Raw genomic sequence first — 14,749 nt, forward strand, 5'->3', positions numbered from 1 at the left:
TATATTATAAGTATATGCAACTTTTGGGGAATGACAGGTGGGTTTAACATTTAACTTCTTTCCCACGCTATTTTTATCAATGTTTTGTAATACTTGTCTGCTTATTTTGATAAGCTCTGCCATAGTTTCTTCACCACATATTGCACAAGCCATAACACTTGGGCCAGGAAACTAGGGCATTTTCTATAGCAGTGAAAAAGTGCCTACTATTTCCATCCCTTACATGTATAATTTCTCCCCTACTTGTACATGCATACACAAAACACATCAATGTGAGCAGCTGCTGAATAACCTTAAGTTGAAAGATTTCTGTTAGAGGGGGTGTGTTTTCTAAATGTCAAAATTGGCACTCTTCCTACGAACATTTCCCCACTGCAACATTTCCCAACCCTCCCTACCCCCCTTGAAAACCTGTGAGCGCTCTCATTTTTATATCTTAGCTCTTGGTGTCACCTGCACTCTTACCCACTTGCGTCTTCTTTAGGCTGCAACTGACCACAGGCCTAGGCAACACATGTCCTGGGAGAGGACATTTCTGTCCAGGTCCTTCTGATTGAGATTTCAAGTGGGGATTAAGATTCTTGACAACCCTGTACTCTTTGCCTTTATTCTCACCTTAGAGGAGTAGAGGGTGTTTTGCTCTCCTGGGGTAAATTGTGTGAAATGTAGAGCCATCCAAAACACAGAATTTTCAGAAGATTCTGAAAAAATTCATTTCAGGACCATCAGAATATTTAGTTTTGATAATATTCCCCACCTTCATGTCTCAAACTCTTGCATTTCGAAGGTTGATTTGATTGCCTGTGCCATCACCATCCTCGCGAGTCAGGGTAATTTAATTCTGCTTTATGTCTATTGTTCTTGACTATAGCTGTGTTAGTTCATGCTTTGAGTCTGCTATATGCTGTTTGTGCACTGGCCTCTGAAAGAAGCAGAAGGGATTTTTCCCCAGTATATATCCCTCTTGCTATGAAAAATAACCATTTGGCAGAGCACAAGTCCTGTGTTCGGTGGCTTTCATAATGTTAACATTGATTTTGGAGCTCAGTAATCAGATATTTTGTTTGCTGTTGAGGAACAAGTGAAATTAGTTTGCAAGCAGTATTGCATGGCTGTTTATATTAAATGGATATTTATAGTTCATAAGGCTCTTCCTCTCCCCAACAAACATGCACTTTATTTAAAAAAAAAAAAAAAAAGGCAAAAAAAAAAAAAAAAAAAAGCCCCCTTTAGTATACTTTCAGTGACAGTTTCTCTCTGACCTTGGTTTGGTAAACACTGCCACCACCCAAATGCAAACCCTTTGGAACCCAGGAAGGCGCACTTGGGAATTCCTCCCAGTGCGGTACCCTCAAGTGCTTTCACACCCCCCCCCCCCCCCCCCCCCGAGGAAGAGCTGAGAAAGAAAACAAAGGGAATTAACTGTTGCCCCCAGCTAATTAAACAATATATGCACAAACCTCTTAGGACACCAAAAACCCAATCCTGTTCTTAAAGATAAATTTTATTAAAAACAAAAAGAAAGACAATACATCTGGAACTTAGGCTTTTGCTAGATTTTAAAAGAGCAATTTTAAAAACTAAGCACCCAAAATAGCTTTCTTGCGGGTTCAGCTTAAAGGGTTACAAGCAAATAAAAGCATCTGGGGTTAGCACAGAGGAGTCCACTAGCCATAAGAAATGAACAGAAATAAACCTAATCGCGTCTTTCTAAACATTTCTGATCTACTTACACATTTGGGGATTCCAGATAAGTAGTTCTAGGTATGATCTGATGATCTATGATCATACCTGGATTAAAGTTTCTCATCGCATCACTGCTCCCTGTTCCCCTCTTTCCCGGAGAGCAACAACAGAGACAAAGGGGAAGTTTTTTCCCCATTTAAAAAAGTTTTAGCCTTCCCATTGGCTCTTTTGGTCAGGTGCCGACTCCCTTTCCTTTACCTGGGGGATTTTGTTAACCCTTTACAGGTAAAGCAAGCAGAGAACAGCTACTCAGAGCAACTTTATAGCTAACTGGCTGGCTGGGTGTCCATAAAAGGGAGCTACCTCCCCACACCCTTCACTTATCACAATGGCTAAGAACAGAAATCATTGACACTAAAGGACCGTGTTTTGTAATAGGGAAGTATGTTAATTCTGTGATCCATTTTGTTTTAGACATACTTTTGCACTAATCTCCTTAATTTGTTGGGGGCTCAGCTTACCAAATACCACCTTGGGGATTGTCTCAACAATTCTGAACTTCGCCTTTTTGGTTAACAAAAGTTCTAAACAAACTGTAAGTAACTCACAATATTCATTTGTAATCCCATGTTTCATAGTGGATTGGGGCAAATTAGGATTCTGTGAAAAGATTTTTTTTATCAAAATCTTTTTATTAAACTGCACTTCATCTGGAAATAAATTTGAGTTGAACTTGGATAATCACAAGACCTATGAATGTGTCTAGTTTGGAGCAGTTTGGTTCATCTCAGCTGTGAAAGGAGAAAAATAATAGTGTATAACTGAAGCATATTGAAAGAGGATGGCTTCCTGAAGTGAGACAATGTCAGTGGGTGGTGGAAAGGCCCACCTGCAAAAAGATACAGCATGTGAACTTTGCACTACCAAATAATAATAATAAAAAAGTGGGTAGGGGAAGGAGATACATCCTCCCCAGCACCTGTAATGCCGGGCATTTTAAGATCTTTAGTCCAATAAAATCATTCTCCCGTTCATCACAACATGAAGAATTTAGTCATGAAAGAAGAAAGAGTAACCCAGAGCAGTGGAAGGATTGATTGCCAGAGGGGTTGAGTAACTGACTAAAGAATGCGGGAATAATAGTTGGTCGATTCTGCAGCCCATATTTAAGGAAAACGCCCATCGATGCCTACACAGTTGACTGCAAGAACAGCCAGAGTATTTGGGTTTTAAGATTAAAAAAATTAACCTAAATTAAAAGCGTTAAGGGAATACTTCATTAAATGTAATTCTAAAGTTTAAATTCAGTCCTGAATAAAACAATTCCTGTTTTATAACTCTATCAAAAAAACAAACACACACACTGCTGGAAGGTGGAGGGGGGGAAGAGAAGAACAGGCAGACCCAAAAAACCAAACCCTATTCTGGAGCTAATCTTCTTTTCTTTTTAATTTTATGAGTGTATTAGTGCTTATGAATGTGAACAATTAGTAACCATGGTTTAAGACAGCCACATTGTGAAAAGACACTTTTTGTAACCTTCCCCATACAACTCTTCAAGTGCACTTCAGTCCTGACCTGCAATGCCTCAGTTCCAGTGCTTAGCCTCTCTTGAGCTGCAGTCACACCAGGTGTGCTAAATTGTTTCTTGGTTATGTGATTTGTGCACATGGGGACTAGACAGAGACATCCAAACACATTTCATTTGTGACGCTAAGCAGGATTTGAACTCACAGATCAAGGAGATTGAGCTAAATATCCACATTATCTAAAATAAAATGGATTGTAGATTTAGAGGTGTGTTTTTTCTATTCAATAGTGCTTTGTATATATGTATTACATCTGTAGCTGTAAGTGCCAATACTAATAGCCGGTATTTCAATATTTACTTTTTAAAATATTTAGTTCCAGGTATGTCTTACCATTGTCCTTTAGTCTATACTAATTGCTTACTAACATCACTAGATCAATTATTCCATTTACATTTCTCCCTTGTGTTTGTTTTGTACTTGGAAAAGCTAATACATACTAAAGATGTATTTGCATGCTGCCTAACTGAGCCAACTAGCTTAGTGTGTTAAAAGATGATAAATAAATGTGTTGACTTTGTACACAATTAAGCATTTGGTAGATTAAGCAAAATGTTTTTATGGAAAACTTGTTCTAAAAAGCAACTTGGGGAACAAATGTCCATTTTTACCAAGAATTCAAAGATAAATATGGTGGAAACTAACTTATTGTACCAAAGTTGGTAGTCAAAACAACACCTGTAATAGAAACTTTGGTAAAATTATAAAAGTCACAGCAGGCTTTCACAGTTAACAAAAACTGAGATTGAAGTCAGTGGCTTTGAACCAAGAGAAAGTATACGCTAGCCGTCCAAAATCTCATCAATATGTCTGTTATTCTAAGCATTGGTATAAAATTTGGCTGTAAATCAGAATGGAGAAGAAACTCATAACAATCTCTCTCCATAAGCAGTTATGTTTTTCTTTTTCTTTTTATAGCAAAGTAATATTCAAAATACTTAAAATGCATGTTTTAAAACTCATATGAATTTATGCAGCTTTACGTGATATTAGAAAAGGTGTTTGAAATGTCAGGTAGAAAATGTACTGTAGAAGTGCATGATCTCTATTTTTAAATATTGTAATCCAATGGAAGCAAGAAAAGTTGTTGTTTTCCACAACCTAAGGTACAAAGGATATGGGTTGATGTGGGCAGGGTTATGCATGGTTCAGAAATGAGTTTCTTTTAGTTTTCAGTCGGGAGCTCTTGGTGTGCCTGGAAGAGTGGGTTGAAAAATTGGCTAATCAGGCCTCTTGGACATCACTCCATGCTAGAACAGGTAAGAGTAATTTGCTCTGAGGCAAGTTAATTGAAAAAAGGGTTAAAAACATAACAGCTTTGGAGAGATTATGGAGCTGTGTGTTTGCAGGAACTTCACTGAGTGGAAAGTCATCTTCCATTTTTTCTTGTTGCCTGGAGCACATCTTGGTAGTAGCATCTGGAGTTGGGCAATGAACTGTGTTGCAAAAACAACAGAAAGTACAGGTTTAATTGCTACTGTCGAAAGAGAGTGCCTGTTAGAATTTTTTTTTTTAAAAAAGAGTTTTGAAGGGAGAAGCTTCTGGAAAGAGAGTACAATGGGAATTTTACCTATAGTGCCATGGGTAGGAACCATTTATTGTATTGTGGTATACCCAAAATATGTCAGACAATGTCCCTGCCTTGAAGATCATACAGTCTAACCACTTATTTTTTGTGAGAAGGCCAGAGGTATATATGTGTTACAATATTGTATAACTGGACATCCCTTCTTACACAGGTGATATATCAGTGTGAGAGGATATTCTTTTGACAGGAGTTGCTGATCAAAATAAGATAATTATACACTCCTTAAATAGAATCATAGAATCATAGAATATCAGGGTTGGAAGGGACCTCAGGAGGTCATCTAGTCCAACCCCCCGCCCAAAGCAGGACCAATCCCCAATCAAATCATCCCAGCCAGGGCTTTGTCAAGCCTGAGCTTAAAAACTTCCAAGGAAGGAGATTCTACCACCTCCCTAGGTAACGCATTCCAGTGTTTCACCACCCTCCTAGTGAAAAAGTTTTTCCTAATATCCAACCTAAACCTCCCCCACTGCAACTTGAGACCATTACTCCTTGTCCTGTCCTCTTCTACCACTGAGAATAGTCTAGAACCATCCTCTCTGGAACCACCTCTCAGGTAGTTGAAAGCAGCTATCAAATCCCCCCTCATTCTTCTCTTCTGCAGACTAAACAATCCCAGTTCCCTCAGCCTCTCCCCATAAGTCATGTGTTCCAGACCCCTAATCATTTTTGTTGCCCTTCGCTGGACTCTCTCCAATTTATCCACGCCTCATGCCTCATCTCCCATCAGGGATCACAGAATATATTTAATGTACAGTAGAAAACAGTTAAATTTTACAGTCATCTTGAACAGGGTTATGATGCAGGTATATGTGCAATTATTGATCTGCAATTATTTTAAAAAAATCTTACTTGCTTTGTAGCTCTCATTGAGACTTAAAAATTCAGTCAAGTTTGTAGGGTGTGTACTATGCCATAATTTATTACAAATGCCTCCAGTCTTGTAATTGGATTGGTACAAGCAGACACTTGAATCCAGGGAGAACCCTACGGAAGTCATGGCCATGATTTCAGTGGAGGTGAGCTTAGGAACAAGAGGGCACTTACACTGCCTGGATCGGAACCCCAGTCAGTTAATAATGCCCTGGTGGAGTCAGTGGGACTCCACATGGTCACAGGAGTTCCCTTGTTTGGTATCAAATGCTGGGTTGAGTCTAACTCTTGCGAAAGAGTACATAACAATTTAATATATGAAAAATTCCAGTATAATAATATTAATTGTTAACCTGATAGAGACACCATGTTTTAAGGCAGTAGCACAGAGGCAGATTGTCTGACATTTGAGTGCTTGATTTTTTAATTTTAACCTTGCATTAATGCTAGTTTGTTGGGTTTTTTATTGTATGCAGAGTAGCTTTTATTGTCTGTTTTAGAGAAAATAACATATAGCTTGATATTTTTATGTAAAGATACAATACGTACAATTAAGCTAATCTAGTTTATCTTCTTCTGTGTATACAACATCTTTCATACATTTTTTTCCTGATATGTTGAACTGCAGAAATAACCATTATTCTTTTTTGTGTTGTGATGCAGCTTCAGTTCTTGAAAATGTTTCCCCCTCCCACCCTCCAGTTTTCTGGAGACATCTATCCTGGTCTGTTGAAGTGATCCTAGCCTTGGTACCTGAGAAAATATTTAGCCTTAAATTCACCCAATTCTTATTTCAAATCTTTTTTCCCACATTTCATTGATTTTTAGCAGCTGATCTCCTCCCCTCTAACCTCTGAACTAAGAGAGAATTTTTTTATTCCAAGCTTTCCATTATCAGAGTGGGTTTTAGGCTTTTAGAAAGTATAAGGCATTGGGGTCTCGCTATAGCAGTTATTCTCAAGTTATCAACTATTAAAGTCATATAAAAAAATCAGGGTGACAAGCAAAATGATAATCAGAATAATATAAATTCCAAGTACAGTATCTTGTGAGCTGCTGGAATGGAAAACAAAAGTTTGTACACAATTCAGAAGCTGTGACTTGTAACTTTTCAATTATACAAAGCACAATTTTGCTGCCATGATAGCGTCTGTGATATTGCCTCTTAAAGCTGTTCCCTTGATGCAGCAGTTCTTTTCTGGTCCTATTCCAGAATTGGATACAGCCTATTTGGAACCTCATTCCAGTATAATTTTCAATCCAGGAGATTTATGCTTTTCAGTGTCTATCTTAGGATAGGAGGAAGAAACCTAATCAACTCAGAGGTCAAAACATTTGTAATAGGCAAAATCTAAAATGACAGGAAAAAGTAGCACATTACATACAGTAGATGGAAGTTATTGGTCTGAAGAGTACAGTCAAAGTTAAAAATGCAAGATAGTTACAGAGGTGGAAAATAAGGAACAAGAATGCAAGGTATAGGAAACTTGGGAAGTCTATCTACTGTTCATGAACTGTGATTGGTTTTTTCTCTGTGTTGCTTACATGCTTCCTCAGAAGATGACTTATTTAAAGAAGTGAGGGTTTTTTTATTTTTTAAGCGCGATGGTTGCATAAATCTGTAATCTGTGCTCAGAAGATAGTGCTTCAGAGTGAAATAGGAGTTCAAAAATTGAAATCACCTTGAAAAACCCACTGTGGTTTGGTTTTTATTTCATGGAAAAATAAGCAGAAAACAACCCAGGTTTTTCACCACAGGTTTGTACCAGAACTAGGGCTCTCCCTCCACCTTCAAGGAGTTTGGTGCTGTCAGGGGGAAATGCACTAGAGCAGGGGTTCTCAAACTGGGGGTCATGACCCCTCAGGGGGTCGTGAGGTTATTACCTGGGGGGTCATGACCTGTCAGCTTCTATCCCAAACCCCGCTTCACCTCCTGCATTTATAATAGTGTTAAATATTTTAAAAAGTGTTTTTAATTTATAAGGGGGGGGTCGCATTCAGAGGGTTGGTATGTGAAAGGGCTCACCACTACAAAAGTTTGAGAACCACTTCGCTAGAGGTTGGAACAGCTTACAGCTGAATTTCCCAGCATAGGTTTTGTGGATAATAGCAAGCATCCCATAGTGGTGTAAATTGTAATGTATTTTCTAACTCTGTGTCTCTGCTGTTAGTTGACTGAGGGTATGTCTACTCCACAAAAAAAAAAAAAAGTGTTCTTAACTTGGGTTAAAATAGCAGTGAAGACATGGCATCTTGGCTTAAATGCTGTGTATTTACTGCTGTTTTAACCTGGGTCAGCTAACCCAAATTAATGTTGATTTTCAATAAGTTTTGGAACAAGGGGAAGTTACAGAGGACTGGAAGAAGGCTCATGTTCTGCCAGGTTTTAAAAAGGGTAAACAGGGCAACACTGTTAGTTATAGACCTGCCGTCGGTCCCAGGTAAAATGATGGAATGGCTAATATGGTACTTGATTAAATAAAGAATTGAAGGAAGCCAATATAATTGATGTCAATCAGCATGGGTTTATGGAAAACAGATCCTGCCAAACTAACTTGATTTTTTAAATTAAGTTTACCAGTTTGACTGATAAAGGTAATAGTGTTTATGTAATATACCTGGACTTCTGTAAGGCATTTGACTTTGCAAGCAACATTTTGACTAGGATACTAGAATGATACAAATTCAGCATGGCATCCATTGAATGAATAAATTGTCTAGCAGATAGATCTCAATGGGTACTTATAAATGGGGAATCATGGAGAAATAAGGGGCAAATTTTTAACAGTGAGAGTAGTTAACCACGGGAAGAATTTACTAAAGGTATGGTGGATTCTCACTCACTGGAAACTTTTAAATCAAGATTGGATGCTGTAGTTCAAATAGAAACTAATTCAGGAAAGTTCTATGGCCTGTGTTATACAGGAAGACAGACTAGGTCACAATGGTCCCTTCTAGCCTTGGAAATTGAGAGTTTAGAACACATCTTTTTTTTTTTTTTTTTCCCCCCCTCCAGTGTAGACATATCTATCCTCAGTTGTTCACAGCTGTTGTACCTATAATTAGTCTGATCATTCTTGGTTGAATTTAGATGTTAAAAAAAAATCCAGTTTTCACTGCATATATATATTAAAAGCCAGAGGGTGAATCTCTTAAGACACTTCGTGGTTTAACCATCTTGAAAGCCATAAAAAGTTAATGCATTTTGTAATTGCAATTGTAATTATCCTGCCTAATAAGCATACAGAGTTCCTGCTTGCTTACTGGCAGAACATTTAAGTATTGTCCTTTTGGCATTTCTTTAGGGGAGATGGATCATCATACTCCTTCTTACAAGGTGTTTGTTTTTTTTTTTTTTAAAGTAAGTGTTTATGTACAGCTGGGGCAACCCATGCGCCAGTATATTAAAATAATGTATTCTGCAACAGCATGCCTCTCCCAACTGGTTCTTTAAAATGTACTGACAGACTTCTTATTGCTTTATTTAAAACACACACACAAATATTCCAGGGGAGTAGCTAAAGAAAGCTGAGTTGATGATGATGATGGGGTGAGGGGGGGAGGGTTTGGTGAGTGAGGAGGAAGTGGAAAATGTGGTGGGTGTGAGGTGGAATTAAGAGATACTAGGGTTGACCTAGTAATTGTGCAGCTATTAAGTGCACTGCCTGGTGCTAGCGCTGGGGTGGAAAGTCAGAACACATGCAACGTTCTTCATGCACATTTTCTTTGCTAATCCTGAATGCTGTATTCCCCTTTGCTGAGACACCAGTTAAAAATACATATGTGCCAGTTGGGGGAATTCAACTTTTTTCTCTTTCTTTGTAATTTGGGAGTGCAACATTTGCATTTCAGGTCAAGGTATAAATGCAAGCAAGTGGAAGAAAGGCAAGCTCCTCCTTCGAATACCAATGTACGGTCAGAGGGGTACCAAATAGGTTAGTTCAGTCTCCAGATGGAAATTGCTAGGAAGAAGCAGTATTTTTCTATAGAGATCTGCAAAAGCATTGGAGCTCTAACTGTATTCTATATAAAGAGGAAAAATGGAGTTTGTGTGGAACTTCCCACTGCAGTAAAGATAACCAGTTTAGATATGGAAGAAAATACTTCTGCAAGTGGAAAAAGAGGTCTTTTTAATTTTTCTTATTTTTTTTTTTTTTCGTTTTGATCATTTCAGTCTGGGTTCTTGCAAAGATATAACGGGACAAGGCCTCTCTTAAAGAATGGTGTAGATGTTCCTGTTGTGTTTTTTTTTTTTAACTTCCTCCTTGTATTTCTTTGGGGAGATGGACAGGGGATAGATACAGTAGAGGTGTGTATATATAATATAAAGAGATCTTGTTTTTAATACAGTAAAAATGAGTATAAGCAAATTGGCACATAGAGAAATTTGGCCTATTGGGAAATAGGACTTTCTGTATTGCTCATGTCTGAAGAAGTGAGACCCGCTGTTGCCAATCTTACTGTATACATATGAGACAGGAGGAAGGAACTGAGAAGTGAAGATAGGAAAGGAAAGATGGGTAGATTATACTGCAGTATGATTAATTTTGATTCCCACTCAAGGAACAGAAAGTATATGTAACCCTTTTATTCTAAATACACTGCTGAGATACAGGGTAGAATTTATTTTCTCTTCCTGAATTCACACTGTGTATGTTTAAATGCAAGTTGATCTTGAAATGCAGACATCTAATATTTTGTCAATTTTTAATGTTATTGGAATATGCAAGATGAACAGATCTCAAGGAATTACATAAGTGGCCAAATCCCTAGTGTAATCTCTCTGACTTCATCTGGAATTCCAACAGAGCTGATTTTGAGTCTTGTGGACTTGATTCTTGTGTGGTGGGGTTTTTACACTCAGTAATTGTTGGCTTGATTGTGCAAATGTTAATTTTTTTACCTTTATTGCAAGTGATAATTAATTAATTAGTATCTTGATATTTCAAACTCCCTGCATACCCACAACTTCCACTGACCTTTCAGAAGATGCTTTCCTCTTCTGAAAATCCAGTCACGGCCTATTTGGGTAGCTATCTTTATTGTACATTCCTTTTGTTTTAATGTTTGTGTCAATAGAATTATTAACTCAAAGCCTTAACTAAAACGAAACGCTTTTTATTTGTGAATATACGTGGGAGCATGTTAGTCGTTAATATGTTTTGTCACTTTGTAGTGCAACTCATTACATGATGTTTGTTTCAAATGAATAACTGTATTGCTGGGTCATTGGTCTATATTAATCTGAAATTAGCAGTTCGGTACAAGAAATGTAAAATTTTATTCTTATGAGACAGAAATGCATCCACGATTATTATTGTATCCTTCCTCTGTGTATGTAGGTGCGGGGGGGGAGCACATTATTTACTTAAAACAAAAAAAACCTGAGGTTTTAAAAAGATACTTCAGAATAGACCATTTAAACGTCTGTGCACTAGTGCCAGTGGATAGGTGAAAGATAAGTGCTGCCCACTCCTCTCTCCTTCATTGTGGAAAATTGCTCGGGGGGAATGCTGTTTACCCACCAAAAGCACAGAATGTCAAAGCTTGAGCTTGTGCTAGCTCGCAGCACAAATCTCTCCTCCTCTACCCCGTCTCTCCCAAATATCTGACCATGGTGGTATGTCATACTCTTACCTCTTAAAGAAAAGAAGAGTAAACAATTTATTTGAGTAAAATGATTCGGTGCTAATTCAATTTGAAGAAAATTTGCAAAATAAGTAATAAGATATTGGTGTCAGATATCTCCTGTTTGTATGTCTGATGCATATGAAGAACAGTTTTTTGTTCCTTTGCTAAAAGATTTATTAACTAATTCACGTTTGTACATGAATTGAAAAAAAAGAATAGTTTCCCATGTCCCATGCTCATTACTGTATTTATTCTAATTGTGTATTACTGTATTAGCATTTCTGTTGCATCTTCAAAGTTTCTCAAGTCACTTTACAAGCATTTATCACTTAATCCACACAAGTACCCTGTGAGGAAGGTGAACGTTACTCCTACTATACAAATAAGGTATCCATGGTACAGAGTTAAGTGACTTGCCTAAGGTCACATGGCAAGTCTCTGGCAGAACCAGGAAGTGAACCCAGGTCTCTTAACTCCCAGGACTTGGGGTTCAGCAACAACTCCATCCTTCCCTGACCTACTGATTATGCATTACAACATATATTGTCCTGTATGACTTCCATAATGGTGCTTAGATATATCCATGCATTTCTCTCCCTTGTTTTGCTTTGGTTGTAGGAGAATATTTTTGTGCTCTTTATTGTTGTTTTTTTTCACGAATGTGGTTTTGTTTATATTTTAAAAGAGCAACGTTAAATGCATTCCCAGTAGGTTAGGTAGTTAGTCTAAATGCTTAAAACTTAACCTGTAACTCTACAGTTCCCATCTATAAATTTATCATTAACGAACTGTCAGCTCCCAATTTATTAACATTTAATTTTTCTGCAGTGTTGACACTATAAGCCTTAAGGTTTAAAATAAAGTTGTTTTAAATCTTTGCTGGTTAGATGTAATCTTTTAAACATTTTAATTGTAGCCCTAAAAAGAATAAGCAATGAAAATCTGATTATATTCACTTACACGCAAACACATTTCTATTTTTTTTATATACACATTGACTGCAAGTTACTATTTGTCAGCTGCAACATCTGTTTTCCTGCTAAACGCTGATAGCTATGCTACATCTATTGTTAGTTGTCCTTACAGTGTCTAATGCAATCAGACCTTGAGCCTTAATTTGGTGTTCCTTGGTGCTACTGTAACACAAATAATAGTAAATCTGACTGAAACTCGTATCAAGTGAAATGCGCAGTAAGATTATATCAAAAAACAGAAATTATATGCAGATAGTGTCGCAATTGCACTCTGTACTAAAATAGCTTTGCTTCAGGAAGTCCTTCATAGTACCATACGTGTTCTGCAGAAGGCTGAGTATACTTTGTTTCAAAGGAAAGCTGAGTAAAATGGGATAGGATTACAGTGTTAATCTGTGTTCCACAACTATTGTATTATTTCACAATGGTTCATCCAACGTGACCTGGAGACATGCTGTGCTTCGAACCCAGAGTTAACCAAGTGTAAAATATAGGGTCACTGTTTATGTTTAGAAATGTTTGAAGATGAGAATATCATGAACATGATGGGCATTCTTTTATGCAGCAAAGGTCATTTGTGATCAACAAAGCGATAACTTCATTCATCCACTATACAAAAAGGGGATGAGCAGATAAATTGAGAAGTTTAACCAGTTATTTTAAAAAGATGATCCAAACAGAGCTCTAATACCGTGCTTCATGGTTTGTGAAATTTGACCATTGTAAAGTGTGGCTGTGTAGAAAAGATTTTAAATATTGCAGACTTGGTCTTAACGCAATTCTCATCAGTGCACTGTTTTCAGATGTTTTCACATGAGTCTGAATTTAAAATTTAATATTAAGTTAAACACATTCTATCTTAGGAAATCTATACAGTTACCTATAGATCGGGGGGTGGCCAAACTTACTGACCTGCTGAGCCACATATGACGGTCTTCAAAAGTTCAAGAGCGGGGGCACAGCTGCCAGGACTTGGGGCTTCAACCCCATGGGAGGCGCCTGATGGGGCTTCGGGCTTCAGCCCCACTCCTGCTGAAGACCCGAACCCTGGCAGGTGTGCCCCCTGGGGCTGAAGCCCTGAGACACCCCTCCCCACTGGGCTGAAGCCCTGAGAACTCCCTCCTCACTGGGCAGAAGCCCCTACCCCACCATCCTGCTGCAAGGCAGAGGTCCTGAACTCGCGCCCCCCCGCCATAGTCTGGTAGGTGGGAAATGCGGGGGGGGGGGGGGGGCCCTCTGTGAGCTGCACTTTAACAGTAAATGACCAGCATGAGGTTCACCAACCACAGTTTGTCAACCCCTGTATTATAATGCAGGGACAATCCTGTGTTAGTACCCCTCCCACCCTGTCCCTGCAGGGCAGAAGCCCCTAGACCCACCACCCTGCTGCAGGGCAGAAGCTCCCGCCTTCCCCATCCTGTAGGTGGAGAATGGGGGGAGGGTGTAAAAGAGCTGCATGCGGCTCACGAGCCACAGTTTGGTCACACCTGCTGTAGAACATTTCCAATTCTTGATTTATTGGTAGTCTGTGAGCTACTTCAGTGGGCTACAGTAAAAGTTTTCGCAAAAAGAAAAGGAGTACATGTGGCACCTTAGAGACTAACCAATTTGTTTGAGCATAAGCTTTCGTGAGCTACAGCTCACTTCATCGGATGTAGCTCATGAAAGCTTATGCTCAGATAAATTGGTTAGTCTCTAAGGTGCCACAAGTACTCCTTTTCTTTTTGCGAATACAGACTAACACGGCTGATACTCTGAAACCAGTAAAAGTTTTGCAACTCCTGTTTTGGTTTATTTTATTTATTTCTTTGTTTTGTGATAGTGCCCAGGAGCCTCAGTCATGGACTAGGACCCCATTGTGCTAGGCATTCTAAAAAAACAAAGAACTTGGCTTTATTAATGCTTTTAGTTTTGAATTTTGGTATGGTATGATCTATTTTAATGAATGACTAACCACACATACTACCAAACATCTTCTGCTTGAATTGAGACAAATAGGATGTTTGCCCCCTGTACAACTGGTGGAGACAGGAGCTATCAGAATTCTAATTAAAGGGACTGGTACACCTGTGTTTTCTTGCCTCCTGCAGATGGGTGTAAATCACATTATGCTGATTCTCATTAGTTATGGAATTTTAAGTTTTATGCTAGATACGCCTTTCCCTTATTTATTCATGCTTTGTTCTGTTGTTTTCCTGTTTTCATTGATGGAAGCGATTTGCGTTTTCATTTGCTTTTTAGATTTCTTGCTGAATGAGCTAGTAATTGCTTTTTTTGAAGCTGTTTTGTGCAGAAAGGTTGTCAGATTCAATAGCACTTAAATTACTAATCTTTAAAGATCTGCTACACAACATGCATTGGCAAGTTCCTTCAGCCTTGACTGCCTGTCCTTTATGTGCACGAAACAT

General features: G+C 38.3%; 1 protein-coding gene across 6 annotated transcripts in view; it reads left to right on the top strand.

Moving 5' to 3' along the window:
- The window catches only part of EML4 (EMAP like 4), a 249,578-nt gene that overhangs the window by 38,351 nt on the left and 196,478 nt on the right, over window positions 1-14,749 (top strand). The window contains exon 2 of one of the 6 annotated variants that reach the window (XM_043543752.1): window positions 4,445-4,534. The exons of the other annotated variants lie outside the window; for them this stretch is intronic. Within the exon in view, the coding sequence (XP_043399687.1) occupies window positions 4,445-4,534 (90 nt within the window). The remainder of the gene's footprint in view (window positions 1-4,444; window positions 4,535-14,749) is intronic. 6 annotated transcript variants of the gene reach the window in all.

The sequence above is a fragment of the Chelonia mydas genome, chromosome 3 (genome assembly GCF_015237465.2).
Source record: "Chelonia mydas isolate rCheMyd1 chromosome 3, rCheMyd1.pri.v2, whole genome shotgun sequence".
Lineage (NCBI taxonomy): Eukaryota > Metazoa > Chordata > Testudines > Cheloniidae > Chelonia > Chelonia mydas.